The following is a 21,969-nucleotide window of genomic DNA, read 5'->3' on the forward strand; positions in this document are numbered from 1 at the left end:
CGTTCCAGCCACTTCCTCCAAGCCCGGGAATGCCGCTGCCTCAACCCCCGCCCCTACCCCGGCCGGCACCAGCCGACCGGGACCAGCCAAGCCAGACCAGCCTGCAGACGGGCTCCCAGCTTTGGAGCCATGGATGAAGCAGACGGTCGTGCTGCAGCTGAAGGAGGTGGACGGAAGAGTCCCCGACATGACCCCGGAGATCTTTGGAAAGAAGATGATCCTGGAACAGGGGTTCAGCAAAGCGGAGACGCTTTCGGTGCAGGCCTTCACAAGAGGTATATTCTTTATAACTTTTGTGTCGTTCCAGGTCTGCAGAAGGTACTGGGAAATGGTGAAGACCAGTGGCCCTGAATCCCCTTTCCGGAAGTTCACTGCGAACTGCCCCATAACTCGGGACGAAAAGCGGGTGACAGTGGCCATGAGGAACCCCCATACCAGTGGAAAGGACATAGCCACCTACCTCCAGAGGTTCTGCACCGTGGTGAAGGACCCGATCCAAATCTTCGATGCAAACGGCTTCTGGATAGGTAAGTGGTCTGTGCTCTGCAAACTGAGGAAAGACCCTTCGGGGGACATCCAGCACCTGCAGCCTTTCTTCTCCCTGGGATCCTCCGCAGGAATCCTCTTCTACCCCGGCATACCCTACAACTGTAACAAGTGTGGGCAGCCGGGACACATAGGGAAGGATTGTACAGAACTTGCTTGCAAGTTCTGTAGGGTGACAGGCCACGAGACCAAGGACTGTCCGAGGTCCAAAGCCTGCAACCTTTGCGGACTGGCAGAACATGTCTTCAGACACTGCCCCCAGAGAACCCGGACCTACGCTGGAGCAGTAAGCCAGGGTAAGCCATCCGGGAGAAAGCTGCCAGAAAAACCAAAAGAACCTCGAAAGGCCAAAGGTAAGTCCACCCCCGCCCCACCTGCCCCTGCCCCATCCCCTACCTCCAGCACACCCCCTCCCACCCCCTCTGTGCCGGAGGAGCCCCTCCCCACCCCTTCCCCCCCCAACCTGTCCTCCCTGGAGGACTTCCCCACCCTCCCACCCCCCTCCACCCCCACCAGTGGCCCAAGAGGAAGCCGGAAACGTAAGCCAGAGAGCCCAACAGCTGAGGAACCCGCCACCTCCACCAAACGGCCCAACGGGGTCCAACGCGACAGCGAGGGACCCAAGCAAGTAGTGGAGGACCTAGAGTCTGCAGGAGAGGAGGAGGAAGGGGAGGAGATCGTGGTCGACCCTGAGCATGACCTCCCCCCCAACGTCCACATCAGCCAGCAGATGATGGAGTCTGTCCTTGAGGAGCTGGGCCTGGCCCAGGACACAGGACAGGCAGAAGACGCAACGGAAGAGCCACCCCCCCCCTCCGGGGAGGTAAGTTCGGACCCTTGTTAACTAGACCCTCATACCCTTTTTCATTATGGCTGAGATCTCAATCTTTTCCATTAATGTGAGGAGTATCAAGGATACATCTAGAAGGCAAGCGGTCCTGACCTTTCTTTCAAGTCAGCAGAGTGATGTCTACATGCTTCAGGAGTGCGCCCTTCCTCCCTTGAGGAGGTACACTCATCTGTCCTCCCAGTGGACCCTTGGTCCCTCCTACTGGTCCGGGGGTGGCGATTGCAAGTCTGCAGGCGTAGCCATTCTGGTCAGGGGTGGGCGTTTCACGGTTGACTCTATCCATGAGCTAGTCTGTGGCCGTCTTTTGGTCATAGACGGCTCGTGGGTGGAAGAGCCAGTTAGGCTCATCAACGTGTACGCCCCCCCAGACAAGAATGCGCGGCTGGAACTCTTCCAGACCCTGCGGACCCAACTCGTCACCACCAGAACAGTAGTGATCGGCGGTGATTTTAACTGTCCGATCGAGGAGGATGGGCGCAGCTCCAGCATATACGCAAAACTTGATGCTACTTCTAGGCTGCTCAAGGAGATGATCTCGGAGGCCTCCTTGCAGGACGCCGTGGGATCCATAGGGAAAGGGACCGTGAACTATTCGTGGTGCCGACCCGATGGATCTGTGCGTTCCAGGATTGACTTCGTGCTCACTTCAAGAACAGTCAAGCATCGTGAGTTCTCCATGGTCCCCTGCTTTTTCTCTGACCACAGGGCTATTCACTTTCGGGGTGACCTGGGCGAGGGCTTTGCCCGCGGACCGGGTTCCTGGAAGCTGAATAGCACCCTGCTGGAAAACGAGGAATTGCTGGGGGAACTCCGAGAAGCCTATGCCACCTGGACGGAGGAAAAGAGATTCTTCGGAAGGGTAAGTGACTGGTGGGAGTTTGTGAAGGTTAAGCTGCGTAGCTTCTTTCAGGCAAGGGGACGCCAGCGTGTGTGTGCCAGGAGGAGGGAACTCAGGAGACTGCAGCGTCAGTTGCAGTCCCTGCAGGACCTTCAGCACTGTGGCTGGGACGTTAGGCAGGACCTGGAGGACACCAAGAGGAGCCTGAAAGGACACTTCGAGGAAGAATCCAGGCACATTGTCTTCCGTGCCAAGGTGGAGAATCTTGAGAAAGGTGAGAAGTGTAATTCTTTCTTTTTCAGGAAACTCCACTCAGGACACACACCCTTGTCAGAGTTGCGCGACGAGACCGGAACACTCCAGAAGGGGAAGAAGGCTGTGATGAAAGTGGTCAGCGACTACTACACCAACCTCTACTCCCCGAAAGAAACGGACACACAGGCGGCCGACAGGTTCCTGTCAGGTATCACTAACCAAATTGATCCTGCAGGTTCATCAACCGTCAACGCCCCCTTGGCGCTGGAGGAGCTGCACTCTGCCGCTAAATCCTTTAGGCGAGGCAAGACCCCGGGCTGCGATGGTCTCCCAGTTGAGCTCTATGTAGCACTGTGGGATCTCGTGGGCCCGGACCTGCTCGAGCTGTACGAGGAGATGGTGGTGGAGGGCAGAATGCCTCCGTCGCTGAGGGAGGGGATGATCACGATTTTGTATAAGCGGAAGGGGGAGAGATCGGATCTTAAAAATTGGCGTCCGATCTCTCTGCTGAACGTGGACTACAAAATCCTTGCCAAGGTCCTGGCCAACAGGTTGAAGTCTGTCATCGGACAGATCATCCACCCGGATCAGACTTGCGGCATTCCTGGTCGCAGGATTGCGGACAGCCTTGCGCTTGTCCGGGACACGGTCCAGTACATTCATGGCCGCCGTGTGCACGCGGCCCTGGTCAGTCTTGACCAGGAGAAGGCCTTTGACCGTGTCTCCCACGAGTTTATGTGCAGAACTCTGCGCAGGTTTGGTCTTGGGGAAATGTTTTGTTCGTATGTGAATGTAATGTACACTGACATTTCTAGTTTGGTGCTGGTAAATGGCTGGAAAACTGACCCCTTTCCAATTCTGTCTGGGGTCAGACAAGGCTGCCCTCTCTCACCTCTGCTTTTTGTTTGTTGTATAGAGCTCTTCGCCCGAAGCATCAGACGGAACCCAGAGATCAGAGGGATCACCGCACCAGGACCGGACAGACGGGAGGTCAAGTGCTCACTCTACATGGACGACGTGACGGTGTTCTGTGCTGACCGGCGCTCCATCGACACACTCGCCCAGACCTGTGAGGACTTCGGCCAAGCTTCAGGGGCAAAGGTCAACTGCGGGAAGTCAGAGGTCATGCTCTTCGGAAAGTGGTTCCTGCCTTCTTCTGCACCAATTCCTTTCAGCGTCAAGACGGACTTCATCAAAATCCTTGGGGTCTGGTTTGGAGCTGAGGGCGCAGCCCTGAAGTCCTGGGAGGAAAGACTGTCAAAGATGCGACAGAAGTTTGGACTTTGGAGCCTCAGAGAACTCACCATCGAAGGCAAAACACTGGTACTCCGCAGCGAGATTCTCCCTGTGTTGCAGTACCTCGCCCAGGCCTGGCCCCCTCGGGTCAACACCTGTAAGGCCATCACCAGGGCGGTGTTTCACTTCATCTGGAGCTCCAAAATGGACAGAGTGAAGCGGGCGGTTATGTTCAAGGAACCCCTCAAGGGCGGTAAGGGCGTGCCCGACATCGCTACACTATTGAGGGTGTGCTTTGCTTGTAACTGCATCCGCAGGACATTGGTGGACAGAACTGTGGACTCTGGCGGTAACTCTATGTCCCGTTTTTTCCTCCTGCCTCTTTGGAGGACCCTTGGATGGGACAAATGGGACAGCTCCATCCCCTACAACTGGGACACGCCTTGGTACTACTTGGACACCTTCAAGTTTATTAAGGAGCTGGGGCTACATGGAGTGAAGCCCGACTTGTGGAAGCCAAAAACTATCCACAAGTTGATCAGAGCATCGGACATTGTTGAGACTGTTCCAGGCCTCCCTTCAGCCACTTGTAAAGTGGTCTGGAGGAATGTTTCTTCAAAGAGACTCACCAACAGGCACAAAGATCTGGCATGGATGGCAATCCAAGGGGGGCTGCCACTCAGGACATTTATGCATGCCAGAAACCTGTGTAGATACAGGCACTGCCCCTTTTGCATCATCCAGGAGGAAACTGCTCTGCATGTTTTCTGGGAGTGCCCCTTTGCACAGGACCTGTTGAGGGCCCTGGAACCTGAACTCAAAGACTTTGTACCACAGACTGCAATCACACACTTTGGTGTGTTGAACGGACTCTTCTGTGGAACTCATTCACAGGAGGACATTGACGGTGCCTGGCGGGTGCTGTGTTGCTTTAAGGACGCTCTATGGTGCGCCAGAAAGCGCCTCATCCACCAGCGGGAGAGGATGTCCATCGAGGACTGTCGCAGACTGGTTCACAGTCTGCTCAGAGACTATCACCTGATGGACTTCAAGGAGGAAGAGGAGGTCTGAAGATTTCCCCATTCCCCCCCCCTCTCCCCCGTGTATCCTTTGGCAGTTCAAATAAAGCTTCGGGCCTGTGAACTCTTTACTCCCTCCCCTGCCCCACCTTCTCCACCCCCCCCCATCACACCCGTTGCCCATTTGAATGTTATTTGACTATATGACTGGACTTTTTGTGAAATGTTTTTAAGTACTGCTTTCAGGGTAATGCGGCGTCATGCATGATGTGATGTTTCGGGGTATTACTACTCTGCACAACACATTAGGCATCATACCGCAGGATGAATGTAATTTATTTGTATGCTTGGTGATGTATTGTAATGTAGTGTATTTATGCGCTGCGTCGCAGTACAGATTGGATGTACCCTGTTTAAAGTATTTGTTTTTTTGTATATTTTCTTGCAAAATAAAGTATACATTTTTCAATCAAAAAATCTGTTCTTATCAGTTTAATATCTGATACGTCCCCTATCTGGGGACCATATATTAAATGGATTTTTAGAACAGGGAGATGGAAGAAGAGCTTGCTCTGTCCACTCCACGCATCGACCTGGTATTGCAGTACCTCCAGGACCGGTGCACCCCTCTCTTATGCAGTTTCAAAAAACAGATTGAACAACAACACAAATCTTCCTTTTGCTTGCTCAATGGCAATGTTGCTTTTTTTTGGAGGGCTCACCACAAGCTGTTAATTCTTGCAATAATAAACTTGCATTTAACCCCTGTGTGTATTGGTGTTTTTGCTTCGTGTCAGTTTCTTGGCCTATTTCTCTCTCCCCCCTCCCTCCTTGCGCTCCATATTTTTGGGGTCAGGAAGAAGCAGCAGGTAAAGTGGCAGTTGCAAGAAGCCAAACCTAGCAAGTCAGCAAGTCAGTAGCAAGTCAGTAAGCAGACACATTTCGACAAGACAGCTAGCTAATGTTTCATCAATCTTTCTCCCAAGGCCCAAAACAAAGCCTTCACTGCCAGGGTCAGTTTCGAAAGGCAGCAGCAGGCAGGCCCAGGCCAGGCCAGGCCAGGCCATTTCAACAGGCCTGACTTTGCTCCATCTCTGCTGTCCCTTGTTGCAGCTAGCTCAAAGTCAGTCCAGGAGCTCAAAGTCAGTCCAGGCATGCATTCCTTCCCTCACTCCCTCGTTTTCGCAGCCTGTGTCTCCCTCTAGTGGGTCCCCGTCTCGTCTTCCTCGTTCATCTTACCAGGAGGCGGGTCCATGCAAATGATTTCCCTCGTTAGCCATCAACGAGGAGCACCTGGCTGTGTGCAATTAGTGCTCAAGGCTGCCTAATTGGCAGTATGAAGGTCAGAATGGGCTGCAGGTGTGTTAAGGAGGTGTTAGGCAGCTGTGTGGAGGGATTAGGCCTCAAGCCCGGGTAGGTGTGAAAAGTTGCTGTGCCTGTGGCTGCGGCCAGCCTAGACCGGGGGAAGGCTAGACGGGCATCTCTCAGCGAGCTCCTCGTTTGTGCCAGGCCGCCGCTCGCTCGGAAAAGAGAATAATTGGGTTATCGCTTCTCGGCCTTTTGGCTAAGATCAAGTGTAGTATCTGTTCTTATCAGTTTAATATCTGATACGTCCCCTATCTGGGGACCATATATTAAATGGATTTTTAGAACAGGGAGATGGAAGAAGAGCTTGCTCTGTCCACTCCACGCATCGACCTGGTATTGCAGTACCTCCAGGACCGGTGCACCCCTCTCTTATGCAGTTTCAAAAAACAGATTGAACAACAACACAAATCTTCCTTTTGCTTGCTCAATGGCAATGTTGCTTTTTTTTGGAGGGCTCACCACAAGCTGTTAATTCTTGCAATAATAAACTTGCATTTAACCCCTGTGTGTATTGGTGTTTTTGCTTCGTGTCAGTTTCTTGGCCTATTTCTCTCTCCCCCCTCCCTCCTTGCGCTCCATATTTTTGGGGTCAGGAAGAAGCAGCAGGTAAAGTGGCAGTTGCAAGAAGCCAAACCTAGCAAGTCAGCAAGTCAGTAGCAAGTCAGTAAGCAGACACATTTCGACAAGACAGCTAGCTAATGTTTCATCAATCTTTCTCCCAAGGCCCAAAACAAAGCCTTCACTGCCAGGGTCAGTTTCGAAAGGCAGCAGCAGGCAGGCCCAGGCCAGGCCAGGCCAGGCCATTTCAACAGGCCTGACTTTGCTCCATCTCTGCTGTCCCTTGTTGCAGCTAGCTCAAAGTCAGTCCAGGAGCTCAAAGTCAGTCCAGGCATGCATTCCTTCCCTCACTCCCTCGTTTTCGCAGCCTGTGTCTCCCTCTAGTGGGTCCCCGTCTCGTCTTCCTCGTTCATCTTACCAGGAGGCGGGTCCATGCAAATGATTTCCCTCGTTAGCCATCAACGAGGAGCACCTGGCTGTGTGCAATTAGTGCTCAAGGCTGCCTAATTGGCAGTATGAAGGTCAGAATGGGCTGCAGGTGTGTTAAGGAGGTGTTAGGCAGCTGTGTGGAGGGATTAGGCCTCAAGCCCGGGTAGGTGTGAAAAGTTGCTGTGCCTGTGGCTGCGGCCAGCCTAGACCGGGGGAAGGCTAGACGGGCATCTCTCAGCGAGCTCCTCGTTTGTGCCAGGCCGCCGCTCGCTCGGAAAAGAGAATAATTGGGTTATCGCTTCTCGGCCTTTTGGCTAAGATCCAGTGTGGTTTATACTGCGGTGTGACTTGGCCAAGAGGTGTCTGGGGTACCCGAAGGTCGGCCTTGGGGGGAGCGTCCCTTTTCGGAGGGCCCCCCCTTGCTGCTATTGGCTGTAGGATTAGTCCCCAGACAACGAGAAGCGACCGCCTTTTTAAAGGCGTCCGGAGCGTTGTTTCAGGGGCCCCTTTTGGGGGTGCCCCTGGACGGTGGTGAGGCGAGGTGCTTTCCGGTACCAACATGGCGGGTCGTGGACTACGAGACTCGCTGCGATTCCTGGTTAAGCCAGAAGCAAGATCAAGTGTGACGTTGAGGACTGTCGTTGTGGAAGTGTTGATGGATGTCTTTGATGTTAAGGTAAAAGATGTAGTGTGTCTGCAAGATTTTCCCCAACAGGGGACTTATGATATCACTTTTGGGTCTTCCGAGGTGTGCTGGAAAATCTTTGAGGAGGCGAAGAAGAGGAAGGATGACATTTTGGAACTGTTTGAAATTCTGCCCCTTTTCTTGCAAGAAGAAAAAATGATCACAGTCCATCTTTACAACCCCTTTGCGGATCCAGCGTTGGTTTGGGCTTTCCTGGAGACGTACTGTGAAAAATTAAGAGGAGGAGACAAAGTGATGAATAAATTCGGGATTTGGACAGGGAAATACAGATTTTTCGGGAACTTTAGAAAGGATGAAGAATGTATTGGTGGTGTAAAGAGACCTCCAGCCGTCTTTACGATCGGAGGTGAGAGGGGTTTTCTTTTTTATCCCGGTCAACCGAAATACTGTAGAAAGTGTTTTAAGTATGGGCACTTAAGCGCTGACTGTGATGAGGGACTAGTGTGCCGATTTTGTAATCAGTCGGATCATACTGCAAGGGACTGTACGAAATCTAAGGTTTGTGATATTTGCAAAAGAGAGGGACATGTCGCCAGGCAGTGTGATAAATACCAGGATGCTAAGAGGACTTTTGCGGATATCGTGGCACGGGAGAATTTCCAGCGAAGGATGGATGCAAGAGAGAAGCAGCGGCTGAGGCGTAGTTATGACGTGGGGGGAGGAGTCAGAGGAGGACCCGCGGAAGTTAATAATGATGCGGCCCCTTCTGGCGTACTTTGGCCTGTCATAGCCAAGGATGCCGTGCCTAGAAATAGGGGTGTCTCGGCGGACGGAGCAGGTAATGCTTCAGCCTCTACTGGTAGAGTGGAGGCTGGAGTGGCCGGTTCTGGAGCTGGGGACCCTTCGCTGGGTGAAGAGGATGTGGCGTCTAGAGAACCTGAAGGACATGGAGAAGAGGTCATGCAGCAGGATGATGAGGCTGAAGAATCTGAAGAAGAAAGTGGGACAGAGATCTCAGTCGCTGGGTCAGGACGGAGTATGTCCCGGCTGATTGGTGATCTGTCTGAGAGTGGAGAGGAGATGGATGATGCGGATGAAGAAGAAGAAGATTTAGAATGTGGTCAGCGCTTTGTGCCTTCAGCAATGGAGGGGGGAGATGCCTCAGTAAAAAGAGCTCGGGTTGAAGGAGAGGACTCTGGGAGTGGGGAAGGGTCTCTCTGCATTGCCCTTTCTGGGGACTCTGAGTTAGAGTCCGCCAGTTCTCCCGGTCCAAAGAAATGGCAGAGGAGAAGTAAGAAAGATAAGGAAGGAAGAGAAGAGGAGAATATGGAAGAGTTTCCTTAAAGGCTTCCTATGGCTGGTTTTTTTTTCTTCTTTTTTCTGATGGCCTTAACCGTCAGTTCTATTAATGTGAGGAGTGTGAGGTCGGGTTGGAGGCGGGCTACCGTTTTCGATAAACTATCTGAATGTAGAGCAGATGTGTTGTGCCTACAAGAATGTGGAGTGGAGAGGGTTCCAGAGCCTCATGAGTGGAAGTATGGGGGGAGTGCATGGTCTCCAGCTTGTGTATCCAGATGTGAAGGGGTGGGTATACTTATTAAAAACCCGCAAGTAGTGATGGTGTCACAAGAGGTAATTGTGCCCGGAAGATTGTTATTGGTTATTCTGGAATATGTGGGGTGTAGATTTAGGCTTTTTAATTGCTACGCTCCTGCAGACAGACATGATAGGAATGATTTTCTTAATACTTTAAAGCTATACTTACCTGGAAGGATGCCTACAATTATAGCGGGTGACCTTAATTGTATCAGGGAAGTAAGTGATAGAAATGGTACGGGAGAGGAGAGTAAGTTGGATTCATCATCCAAGTTATTAAATGAGATGGTGGTGGATTTGAAGTTAAAAGATGTAGCAGTGGAAAGGGAGGGGAGGGATGCCTCTCATACTTATTTCTCGGACCGTGGCTCTGTTAGTTCAAGAATCGATTTTATTTTCTTATCTGAATTTATTACAGTGAAGAGTTATGAAGTTAAGCCTTTTTTATTTTCGGATCACAAGATGGTTTACTGTACTTTTATGTTGGAGGAGGGGATTGTTTTTGGAAGAGGGTTATGGAAACTGAATACCACAATTTTAGAGGAAGAGGAGGCTTGTACTAAGTTTGAGTGTTTTTTTACACGTTTGGTGAAGAGGAAAAAGGAGTTTGAAGAAATATTGCAGTGGTGGGATTGGGTTAAGGTACAGATAGGCATTTTCTTTAAGAAAGCAGGAGTGGAAAGAGCATGGCGGAGGAAGGAGAAAGAAGAAGCTTTGGTGGAGAGGTTGCACCTATTATTAAAGTGTAAAAAAGCGGGTATTGATGTGGAGGGGGAGTTGGAGGAGGTGCGGGAAGAGAGGAGCAGTTTCTTGAAGGAAAAAGGAAAACAAATTATTTTTAGTGCAAAGGTGCAAGATATGGAAGAAGGAGAACAGTGTTCAAGGTTCTTCTTCAAAAAGGCTATGGGGGCAAAAAAAGTTATGAAGAGTGTGTTTACAGAGGAAGGGGAAGTGTGTGGAGAAGAAATGGTAAAAGAAGCGAGGCTTTTTTATGAAAAATTATATGAAGAGCATGCTGGAGCTACGAAAGAGGAAATTATGGAATACTGTGAAGTCCTGAGAGGAGGTTTGAGAAGTGAGGAGGCAGAGGCTATATTAAATGTAGTTACAGAAGAGGAGGTGGAGGGGAATTTGAGAAGGATGCCGAAAAATAAAACTCCAGGGGAAGACGGGCTGCCGGCAGAATTTTATGTCAAGTTTTGGCCGATCTTAAAAAATCACTTGGTGGAGGTGGTAAAGTACTGTGTGGAGACTGGGAATCTGTCCCCATCAATGAAGGAGGGGGTGATTACCTTGCTATACAAGAAAGGGGAGGAGCGTGATTTGAAGAATTGGCGACCGATAACTTTATTAAACGTCGATTATAAAATAATATCAAAGTTGTTAGCGAGTCGTCTCAGTCAGGTTGTTGGAAGCCTAGTGGGGGAGTGGCAGACATGTGCAGTTCCTGGTAGAAGGATCTCAGATAACTTGACGTTGTTAAGAGATCTGATCGTTTATGCTCAGTCAAATAATCTTCCACTGGCCGTAGCTGGCATTGACATTGAAAAGGCATATGACAGGGTTGCTCATTCCTTTTTATTCGGAGTTTTGGGACAGATGGGTTTCCCAGACAAGTTTTTGGTGGCTCTTAAAAAATTATATACTGGCATGACTAGTCGTGTTCTGGTAAATGGTAAAGTGTCTGACCCTTTTTGTGTAAGTTCTGGAGTGAGGCAAGGGTGTCCCTTGTCCCCAGTTATGTTTATATGTGTGATGGAACCCCTTTTGCGACATGCACAAAGGGATAAGATTTTCCGAGGTTTTTTTACTCCAGGAGGGGATGGTGTAAGAGTAAAATCCATATGCTATATGGATGATGTTACGTTCTTTTGCTCTTCTCCAGCAGACTTAAATAGAGCGGAGCTGCAATTAAGGATATTCGGGAGTATGTCTGGTCTGCAAGTGAATTGGAATAAAAGCCAAGTGTGTGTGCTAAGTGGGTCCTGTAGTACAACGCAGAGTCGTTTGAAAACCACTGAAACTATTGAGGTATTGGGGGTGCGGTTCCAAAGGAACATCATGAGTCAGGATAATACCCAAAAAGTGATAAGTAAAATAGTCCAGAAGTTGGATTTTTGGAAGTTGAGGCGCTTGACACTTTCTGGGAAAGTTCTGGTGGTGAAGGCAGTGATACTGCCTCTCCTGTTATATACTAGTCTAATTTTTCCACCGAATATGAAGTCTATCCAAAAGATTACCAGACTACTTTTTGTCTTTTTCTGGGGTGCAAAAATGGAGAGGGTGTCCCGTGTTACTGTTATGAAGGATGTGAAACTTGGGGGATATAACTTTCCTAATGTTCAAAATTTTATTGGTATACAGTTGTGGATAAGTCATTTTAAAACCTACTCTGCCAATGGAGTTGCTGCAAGGTTTGTGAGGTATTTAGCTGGGTGGACTATGCTGAAATGGGGATGGTGTGTGAAGGACCTAAGGAAACCTGTGGCCTTGGTCCCATCCTTTGTATACTTACGTTTGCACCAGTTTTTTTTGAAAAACAAATTGAGTGAGCTGGGGGTTGGAGCTATGTCTAAAACTAATCTTGTTAAATGGATGAGGAGAGAAGAAGTGGTGACTAATATTTTGGGTCTAAAGTCTATTTCAGCGGAAAAATGTTGGGGGAATTTCTTGACCAAGGGTGTAACTAATAGACAAAAAGAAATTTCTTGGATGGCATTTCAAGGCTGTTTACTCACAAAATCCTTTTTAAAAGCAAGAGATTTAGCTAGAGATGATAGATGCCCAAGGGAGGGATGTGGGGAGGTGGAAACTGCAGCTCATGTTTTTTGGGAGTGTAATTTTGCAAAAAGTGTGTGTAAAGAAGCAGAGAAGTTCGTGAAAGGTGTGGTGGAGGTGGAGAATATGTGTTTTTTAGGGTGTTTTTTTGGTTTGGTGGGTGGAAGGGTGCAGCAACGACGGAAGGCCTGGATTTTCTTTGCTATTTTTAAAGAAGTTCTGTGGGATGTTAGGTGTTGGAAGTGGAAGAAAAATGTTAATGTTTCAGAAAAAGACTGTATGAATTTATGTTTGGCCAAATTATATGTTGTGCTGTTGTATGATAGAAGGTGGATGGGGGTGGAGGATGCAAACGTGTATTGGAAGTATGATAGGTGGAGGAAAGAGTTTAGTGGGGGGTAGGGTTGTTTTTACTTACTGTTTTTACTTACCTTTGTGAAAAAATGATGTCCAGATGATGAAAGGAACGCTGCTTGATCTCTGGAGAGTTGCTTGAAGGAGTCTTGAGTACGCGATTCATTCTGAAGGAAAAAAAAAAAAAAAAAAAAAAAAAGAAAAAAAAAAAAAAAAAAAAAAAAAATCTGTTCTTATCAGTTTAATATCTGATACGTCCCCTATCTGGGGACCATATATTAAATGGATTTTTAGAACAGGGAGATGGAAGAAGAGCTTGCTCTGTCCACTCCACGCATCGACCTGGTATTGCAGTACCTCCAGGACCGGTGCACCCCTCTCTTATGCAGTTTCAAAAAACAGATTGAACAACAACACAAATCTTCCTTTTGCTTGCTCAATGGCAATGTTGCTTTTTTTTGGAGGGCTCACCACAAGCTGTTAATTCTTGCAATAATAAACTTGCATTTAACCCCTGTGTGTATTGGTGTTTTTGCTTCGTGTCAGTTTCTTGGCCTATTTCTCTCTCCCCCCTCCCTCCTTGCGCTCCATATTTTTGGGGTCAGGAAGAAGCAGCAGGTAAAGTGGCAGTTGCAAGAAGCCAAACCTAGCAAGTCAGCAAGTCAGTAGCAAGTCAGTAAGCAGACACATTTCGACAAGACAGCTAGCTAATGTTTCATCAATCTTTCTCCCAAGGCCCAAAACAAAGCCTTCACTGCCAGGGTCAGTTTCGAAAGGCAGCAGCAGGCAGGCCCAGGCCAGGCCAGGCCAGGCCATTTCAACAGGCCTGACTTTGCTCCATCTCTGCTGTCCCTTGTTGCAGCTAGCTCAAAGTCAGTCCAGGAGCTCAAAGTCAGTCCAGGCATGCATTCCTTCCCTCACTCCCTCGTTTTCGCAGCCTGTGTCTCCCTCTAGTGGGTCCCCGTCTCGTCTTCCTCGTTCATCTTACCAGGAGGCGGGTCCATGCAAATGATTTCCCTCGTTAGCCATCAACGAGGAGCACCTGGCTGTGTGCAATTAGTGCTCAAGGCTGCCTAATTGGCAGTATGAAGGTCAGAATGGGCTGCAGGTGTGTTAAGGAGGTGTTAGGCAGCTGTGTGGAGGGATTAGGCCTCAAGCCCGGGTAGGTGTGAAAAGTTGCTGTGCCTGTGGCTGCGGCCAGCCTAGACCGGGGGAAGGCTAGACGGGCATCTCTCAGCGAGCTCCTCGTTTGTGCCAGGCCGCCGCTCGCTCGGAAAAGAGAATAATTGGGTTATCGCTTCTCGGCCTTTTGGCTTGCGATCAGACTGGGGAAACCTAGTGGTGGTCAAGAGAAGTGAAGCGCTGGATCTCCCCTTTGGGGAATCCGGAGTACTGTTGGTTTTTGCGGTAGAAAGATGTCGAGGAGGATTCTACCGAAATCTTTGAGACTGGTGGTCAGACCAGAGAAAAAAAAGAATATCACGGTGAAGAAAATTATTGAGGACTATTTGCTGGAAAGTTTGGAGTTGACGGTGAGTGACATATATGCATTGCAGGACTTCCCTGCGACTGGTACTTATGATGTATCCTTTCATTCCGAGGATGTATGCTTGAGGGCATATGAGGTGTATCGAGGGAAATGTGAGACCGGTATTTGGGAGGACGTGGAGTTGGAACCACTGTTTGATGCTGAAAAGAGAGATGTGGTCGTGCACCTGTATAATCCCTTCCTGGAGCAAGAGGTGGTAAGGATTTATTTGTCCAAATTTTGTACTGAGATTGATGGGGGTGTAAAGATAAGGAACCAATATGGGATGTACAGGAGTAAAATTAAGTTTAAAGTGAAGTTTAGCACGGATAATAAGGGTGTTTATACCTTGCCCCCACCGTTTTTTTCTATTGCAGGAGAGAGGTGCTCTTTGTTTTTTTCAGGGCAACCTCCATTTTGTAGAACCTGTTTTAGTTATGGACATGAGAAGGAGGAATGCAAGGTTCTTATGAGGTGCAGGCAGTGTGGGGCAGATAACCATATGGCAAAGGACTGTAAGCAAGGACGCAAATGTGACTTGTGTGATGGGTCAGGGCACTTTGCCAGGAATTGTCCTGAGAAGGATAAGGCAGGGTGTCGGATCTTTTCGTTTGCCGACGCTGTGAGAGGGGGAGGGAGAGCCAGGGGTTCGTATGTGCCATCTGAGATACAGACTACTGCTGCACAGTCAATTGAGGAAACTTTAAAAAAAGCGAAAGCTCTGAAGTTAATCTTAGAGTGTGGGGTCCGTGAGGAGGAAGAACGGATGGAGGAGGAGGTGATAGAGTGCCCGGAAAGTACAACAGCGGCGAGTATAACGGTGGTGGGTGGTGAGAAAGATGGCGCTGGGACGCTGGAGGTGGGCGTGGCTTCGGCCGCCTCGTGTTCGGGCGCAGTGTGTTTGTCAGAGAGCGGAGGGAGGAAGGAACAGCAGAGTGACGTCGGAAGGGGCGTGGTGGAGGCGGGGAATATGCAAATCAAAGCGCTTAAGGTCAACTTAGTGAGAGAAGCAGAACTAAAGAGGAATCTAGTGGAGGAGAAGGAAAGAAAGGGAAAAATGACAGCTAAAGTAAATGAGAGTCAAATGGAGGTGGGAGGAGTGCCAGAAGAAATAAACCCTGTAACTGTAAACATAAATGAGACAGAATGGGGAACACAGATGGACATGGAGGATAGTGCATCTCTGCCATTGGGACAGAGAGTAAGAGAGGATGCAAGTCAAATTAGTGCTTACAAAAAAGCCAAAATTGAGCAAGATGCACTATTGGGGATGATCTCATCGTCAGATGAGGGTGAGACTCCTGATTCCCCAGTGGTGGCAGCAAGAAGAGGCAGAACAGGAGAAGGGAAAATGGGAGGAATAGAGAAAATGTCCTGAAGGAGTGTTTTTGGAGTTTGATGTTAAAATTACATTATTGTTATGATGGCGGTAGTAGTGGCTTCATTAAATGTTAGATCTATAGGTGCTGCTACTAGGAGAGCTGTTATTTTTGATTTTTTAGGGAAAATGAATTTGGATTTGATTTGCTTACAGGAATGTGGTATAAAATTTGCTCCAAGCAAATCTGAGTGGAATGGGGAGTCCTGTTGGTCTCCAGCATGTGAAAATAGAAATACTGGCGTGGGTTTCTTAATAAAAAATAATAACATAAAAATATTAGAATACAAAGTGATTATTCCTGGGAGATGTATATTGGGTATTTTTGAGTTTATGGATTATAAGTTTAGAGTTTTTAATGTGTACGCACCAGCAAATAGATCGGCACGAATAGAATTTTTGCAAAATTTGCAAGTGTTTTTGGTAGGAAGAATACCTACAATTTTGGTTGGGGATTTTAATACGGTCAGAGATTCTGCAGACAGGGTGGGAGGATGTGGAGGGGCTTTGGATGCTTCATCTGTACTGTTTAACAATTTGATTAATGATTTGGGGCTGGTGGATATTGGGAAAGAAATAAACTCGAATAAAGAGAATTTTACTTTTTTTTCTGAAGTTGGGAAAATTAAATCGAGAATTGATTTCTTATTATGTTCCAAAGACTTGGACTATAAGGACTTTGAAAAGTTTTTCTTGTTCTTTAGTGACCACTGGGGAATCAAAGCAAGTTTTATTTTTGATCAGAGTGTACACTTTGGTAGAGGGGTGTGGAAAATAAATAATCATTTATTGAGAGATGCTGAAATAATAAGAGAGTTTGATTTAATATATAAACATTTGGTTGGAAAGAAACAAGGCTTTATGTGTCTGTTGGAGTGGTGGGACTGGGCGAAGCAAAGAATAGGTGGTTTCTTTAAAGTATGGGGGAGGAGGAGGGCAGAAGAGGGAAAGAAACTATATGAAATTTTGGGTGCAAGGTTGAGAACTCTTCATTATTTTAGAGAGATGGGGGTGGAGGTGGAGGAGGAATTAAGGGTGGTAAAAGAAGATCGGAGGAAGTGTATAAGAGAAAAAGGAAGGAAAATAATTTTCCAGGCAAGAGTGAAACATAAGGAAGAGGACGAAAAATGTACGAGGTATTTTTTCAAAAAAATGTGTGGGAAAAAAGATTTTGTGAAATATGTGAATACAGATCGGGGTAAGGTGGAGGGAGTGGAGGTATTAAAGGAAGTGGAAAGCTTCTTTAAAGAACGTTTTAAGGGTTATGAAAAAGAAGATCATATGGAAATGGAAGAGTATTGTGAAATATTGGATGGACGGTTGGGAGGAGAAGAACAGGAGTGGTTAGGAAGAGTGGTTAATGATATGGAAGTTAAACAGGCCTTTGAAGGAATGGCAAAAAATAAAACACCAGGGAGTGATGGTTTGTCTGCAGAATTTTATGTTTGTTTTTGGAAGACCATAGGTGCAGATTTTTGTGATGTGGTTAAAGAAATTTTTGATGGGAAAAGGATATCAGAGTCAATGAGAGAAGGAATCATTACTTTGATCTTTAAAAAAGGGGATAGAGGAGACATGGAGAATTGGAGACCTATAACTCTTCTGAATGTTGACTATAAGGCGGTGGCTAAGATAGTTGCAAACAGATTGAGAGAGGTTCTTGGAAAGATTATAGGACCATGGCAGACGTGTGCCTTACCTGGCAGAAGGATTTCCGACAATCTAATCCTTTTGAGGGATATGGTGGTATACGCTAATAGGAACAAGAGACCTTTGGTGGTAATGTCGCTGGATTTAGAAAAGGCATATGACCGTATATCCCATGTATTTATGTTTGAAGTTATGAGGAAGCTAGGTTTGCCCGAAAATTTATTGGGGGTGATAAAGGGATTCTATAATGGAATCAAGAGCAGAGTTTTGGTGAATGGAGCCTTGAGTGAGTCTTTTGTTTTAAGAGCAGGGGTGAGGCAAGGTTGCCCGCTATCCCCGTTGGCTTTCATCTGTGTGATAGAACCGTTTTTGGTTAATATACAAAAAGAAAAGGTATGTAAAGGGTTTGTAATACCTGGCGGAGGAGGACAGAACGTAAAATCCATGGCGTATATGGATGATGTCCTCATAATAGGGTCAGAGCAGAGGGAGATAAATAGAGTTGGTTTGGTGACGGAAATATATTGTGCTGCATCGAAAATGAAGGTGAATTGGAAGAAGAGCTGCCTTTGTAATTTGGGAGTGGAGGTGCAAATCAAAAGAGAAAATTTGGAGGTTAAAAAAGAGGTGAAAGTGCTGGGAATTACCTTTGATAAAGTTGCCAAAGGAAAAGATACGTATAAGGAGTTGACACAAAAGGTTCAAAAGAAATTGGAATTTTGGGCTTTAAGAGAGTTGTCTTTGAGAGGGAAGATCTTAATTTTGAAAGCGGTTATCTTTCCTTTAATATTATATACGGCATTAGTGTTCCCTATGGCAAAAGTGTGGACAATGAGGACTAACAAAATAATGTTTAATTTCTTATGGGGCACAAAAATGGAGAGAGTTGCGAGGGTGATAGTTAAAAAACCATGTGGTTTGGGTGGTCTGGGGTTCCCAGATTTGGAGAAATTCATGGACATGAATGTGTGGTTATTGTTTTTCAGATTGGTGAAAGTGGACAGTAGGGCTTCAAATATGGTGCGCTATATGGGAGGTTGGTTGTTTAGGAGATGGGGATGGAGGAGTGTGGAGTTGGGAAAACCTGTCTCCTTTTTGTTGTCGGTACATTATAAAAGACTGGAGAAAATTGGAAGTGTCTATAATTTAATGCCTTTGGGGTTGGATGGAGGGGATAAAGGAAAGGTGAGGAGAGTAATGTATAGAGATGACATTGTAAGTAACATCAGAGGATTAAGATCTGTGGAGGCGGTAAGTGCTTGGAGTGCTCTGAGTGTGACAGGATTGTCCAATAGGCAGCATGATGTGGCTTGGCTAGCATTACATAATGCTTTATCAACAAGAGAATTTTTAAAAGGGAGAGACATTGTAAGATCAGATAGATGTCCAAGGGAAGGATGTGGAGGGGTGGAAAGTGTGCAACATCTTTTTTGGGAATGCGAATATGCCAGGAATGTCAGAGAGGTTTTTGGGGAGTTTATACAGAAGGTGTGTAATAATAAGCTTACTTATCTGGGCTTATTAACGAATATTGGATTGGGGAAGGTGGAAGGGAGGAATTTAGGATGGATTTTCAGTTGTATCCTGAAAGAAGTTTTGTGGGATATGAGGAACCAGTTGGTTGTTAGAAAGGAGGAGTTTGATGTAGAGTGGTGCTGCCGGATGGTATTGACGAAGTTACATGTAGCCTTTTTGTTAGATGTTAAGGAGATGGGGGAAGAAAAAAGTTTGAGGGTTTGGAAAAGAAGGAGTTGGAATAGTTTTGTGAAAGTAGGTGTGGGTTGAGGTATATGTGGATAGAGTAGGTACGGAAGGGTAGGTAAATGGGGATGTAAGAAGAATAAGTGGAGTACGTAGTTTTTTTTGACAGTGGTAGGGAAAAGGGTTTTAGGATGTAAATGTGAGCAAATCGGTGAATTTGAGTTTTGGGTGGGGGATTGTCTTTACCCTTAATTTATGATTTCTAAGGTCAAAATGTAAAAGAAATAAGTTAGTTGGGTTTTGATTTACATTTGAAGTATAGGTGCTGTGTGTTGTTTGTCTTAGTCGTTTGATCAGAGTAGGGCTTTTAGTTCAGGGAGTTAGGGTATGATGTATGTTGGTTTGTTTTATGGTTTTGTATGAAAGTACTATGATGATGATGAGATCGTACAGTTGGTTTGTACCACGGCAGTAATGTTGTATGTACTGAAAATCTTGATCTGAATAGTAAAAAAAAAAAAAAAAAAAAAAAAAAAAAAAAAAATCTGTTCTTATCAGTTTAATATCTGATACGTCCCCTATCTGGGGACCATATATTAAATGGATTTTTAGAACAGGGAGATGGAAGAAGAGCTTGCTCTGTCCACTCCACGCATCGACCTGGTATTGCAGTACCTCCAGGACCGGTGCACCCCTCTCTTATGCAGTTTCAAAAAACAGATTGAACAACAACACAAATCTTCCTTTTGCTTGCTCAATGGCAATGTTGCTTTTTTTTGGAGGGCTCACCACAAGCTGTTAATTCTTGCAATAATAAACTTGCATTTAACCCCTGTGTGTATTGGTGTTTTTGCTTCGTGTCAGTTTCTTGGCCTATTTCTCTCTCCCCCCTCCCTCCTTGCGCTCCATATTTTTGGGGTCAGGAAGAAGCAGCAGGTAAAGTGGCAGTTGCAAGAAGCCAAACCTAGCAAGTCAGCAAGTCAGTAGCAAGTCAGTAAGCAGACACATTTCGACAAGACAGCTAGCTAATGTTTCATCAATCTTTCTCCCAAGGCCCAAAACAAAGCCTTCACTGCCAGGGTCAGTTTCGAAAGGCAGCAGCAGGCAGGCCCAGGCCAGGCCAGGCCAGGCCATTTCAACAGGCCTGACTTTGCTCCATCTCTGCTGTCCCTTGTTGCAGCTAGCTCAAAGTCAGTCCAGGAGCTCAAAGTCAGTCCAGGCATGCATTCCTTCCCTCACTCCCTCGTTTTCGCAGCCTGTGTCTCCCTCTAGTGGGTCCCCGTCTCGTCTTCCTCGTTCATCTTACCAGGAGGCGGGTCCATGCAAATGATTTCCCTCGTTAGCCATCAACGAGGAGCACCTGGCTGTGTGCAATTAGTGCTCAAGGCTGCCTAATTGGCAGTATGAAGGTCAGAATGGGCTGCAGGTGTGTTAAGGAGGTGTTAGGCAGCTGTGTGGAGGGATTAGGCCTCAAGCCCGGGTAGGTGTGAAAAGTTGCTGTGCCTGTGGCTGCGGCCAGCCTAGACCGGGGGAAGGCTAGACGGGCATCTCTCAGCGAGCTCCTCGTTTGTGCCAGGCCGCCGCTCGCTCGGAAAAGAGAATAATTGGGTTATCGCTTCTCGGCCTTTTGGCTAAGATCAAGTGTAGTATCTGTTCTTATCAGTTTAATATCTGATACGTCCCCTATCTGGGGACCATATATTAAATGGATTTTTAGAACAGGGAGATGGAAGAAGAGCTTGCTCTGTCCACTCCACGCATCGACCTGGTATTGCAGTACCTCCAGGACCGGTGCACCCCTCTCTTATGCAGTTTCAAAAAACAGATTGAACAACAACACAAATCTTCCTTTTGCTTGCTCAATGGCAATGTTGCTTTTTTTTGGAGGGCTCACCACAAGCTGTTAATTCTTGCAATAATAAACTTGCATTTAACCCCTGTGTGTATTGGTGTTTTTGCTTCGTGTCAGTTTCTTGGCCTATTTCTCTCTCCCCCCTCCCTCCTTGCGCTCCATATTTTTGGGGTCAGGAAGAAGCAGCAGGTAAAGTGGCAGTTGCAAGAAGCCAAACCTAGCAAGTCAGCAAGTCAGTAGCAAGTCAGTAAGCAGACACATTTCGACAAGACAGCTAGCTAATGTTTCATCAATCTTTCTCCCAAGGCCCAAAACAAAGCCTTCACTGCCAGGGTCAGTTTCGAAAGGCAGCAGCAGGCAGGCCCAGGCCAGGCCAGGCCAGGCCATTTCAACAGGCCTGACTTTGCTCCATCTCTGCTGTCCCTTGTTGCAGCTAGCTCAAAGTCAGTCCAGGAGCTCAAAGTCAGTCCAGGCATGCATTCCTTCCCTCACTCCCTCGTTTTCGCAGCCTGTGTCTCCCTCTAGTGGGTCCCCGTCTCGTCTTCCTCGTTCATCTTACCAGGAGGCGGGTCCATGCAAATGATTTCCCTCGTTAGCCATCAACGAGGAGCACCTGGCTGTGTGCAATTAGTGCTCAAGGCTGCCTAATTGGCAGTATGAAGGTCAGAATGGGCTGCAGGTGTGTTAAGGAGGTGTTAGGCAGCTGTGTGGAGGGATTAGGCCTCAAGCCCGGGTAGGTGTGAAAAGTTGCTGTGCCTGTGGCTGCGGCCAGCCTAGACCGGGGGAAGGCTAGACGGGCATCTCTCAGCGAGCTCCTCGTTTGTGCCAGGCCGCCGCTCGCTCGGAAAAGAGAATAATTGGGTTATCGCTTCTCGGCCTTTTGGCTAAGATCAAGTGTAGTATCTGTTCTTATCAGTTTAATATCTGATACGTCCCCTATCTGGGGACCATATATTAAATGGATTTTTAGAACAGGGAGATGGAAGAAGAGCTTGCTCTGTCCACTCCACGCATCGACCTGGTATTGCAGTACCTCCAGGACCGGTGCACCCCTCTCTTATGCAGTTTCAAAAAACAGATTGAACAACAACACAAATCTTCCTTTTGCTTGCTCAATGGCAATGTTGCTTTTTTTTGGAGGGCTCACCACAAGCTGTTAATTCTTGCAATAATAAACTTGCATTTAACCCCTGTGTGTATTGGTGTTTTTGCTTCGTGTCAGTTTCTTGGCCTATTTCTCTCTCCCCCCTCCCTCCTTGCGCTCCATATTTTTGGGGTCAGGAAGAAGCAGCAGGTAAAGTGGCAGTTGCAAGAAGCCAAACCTAGCAAGTCAGCAAGTCAGTAGCAAGTCAGTAAGCAGACACATTTCGACAAGACAGCTAGCTAA

At 47.3% G+C, this 21,969-nt stretch overlaps 1 protein-coding gene, 3 non-coding genes and 3 pseudogenes across 4 annotated transcripts; all 7 read left to right on the top strand.

Annotated features, from left to right (window-relative positions):
- The first annotated feature begins 1,078 nt into the window (after window positions 1-1,078).
- Window positions 1,079-5,290, top strand: LOC141139265 (uncharacterized). Its single transcript, XM_073625224.1, has 2 exons — window positions 1,079-2,697; window positions 3,406-5,290. The coding sequence occupies exons 1-2, from the start codon at window positions 1,416-1,418 to the stop codon at window positions 4,794-4,796; spliced, it is 2,673 nt and encodes an 890-aa protein (XP_073481325.1). The 5' UTR covers window positions 1,079-1,415; the 3' UTR covers window positions 4,797-5,290.
- Window positions 5,201-5,374, top strand: LOC141141797 (U2 spliceosomal RNA; annotated as a pseudogene).
- Window positions 5,375-6,288: 914 nt separating this feature from the next.
- LOC141141771 (U2 spliceosomal RNA) lies at window positions 6,289-6,479 on the top strand. Its single transcript, XR_012244218.1, has one exon. It is a non-coding gene; the product is annotated as a U2 spliceosomal RNA (small nuclear RNA).
- A 6,202-nt stretch (window positions 6,480-12,681) lies between these two features.
- Window positions 12,682-12,852, top strand: LOC141141860 (U2 spliceosomal RNA; annotated as a pseudogene).
- Window positions 12,853-19,220: 6,368 nt separating this feature from the next.
- Window positions 19,221-19,427, top strand: LOC141141839 (U2 spliceosomal RNA; annotated as a pseudogene).
- Window positions 19,428-20,341: 914 nt separating this feature from the next.
- On the top strand, window positions 20,342-20,532 carry LOC141141773 (U2 spliceosomal RNA). Its single transcript, XR_012244219.1, has one exon. It is a non-coding gene; the product is annotated as a U2 spliceosomal RNA (small nuclear RNA).
- Window positions 20,533-21,446: 914 nt separating this feature from the next.
- On the top strand, window positions 21,447-21,637 carry LOC141141774 (U2 spliceosomal RNA). The gene has a single exon (XR_012244220.1). It is a non-coding gene; the product is annotated as a U2 spliceosomal RNA (small nuclear RNA).
- Window positions 21,638-21,969: the final 332 nt, after the last annotated feature.

This window comes from Aquarana catesbeiana, linkage group LG04, assembly GCF_042186555.1.
Source record: "Aquarana catesbeiana isolate 2022-GZ linkage group LG04, ASM4218655v1, whole genome shotgun sequence".
Classification (NCBI taxonomy): Eukaryota; Metazoa; Chordata; class Amphibia; order Anura; family Ranidae; genus Aquarana; species Aquarana catesbeiana.

Bases quoted from the DNA above. Each gene is read 5' to 3' on its own strand.
- LOC141139265 (XM_073625224.1), top strand. From the start codon at position 1,416: ATGGCTGAGATCTCAATCTTTTCCATTAATGTGAGGAGTATCAAGGAT. The intron at 2,698-3,405 runs GTATCACTAACC...TTTGTTGTATAG, and splicing joins GGCCGACAGGTTCCTGTCAG to AGCTCTTCGCCCGAAGCATC.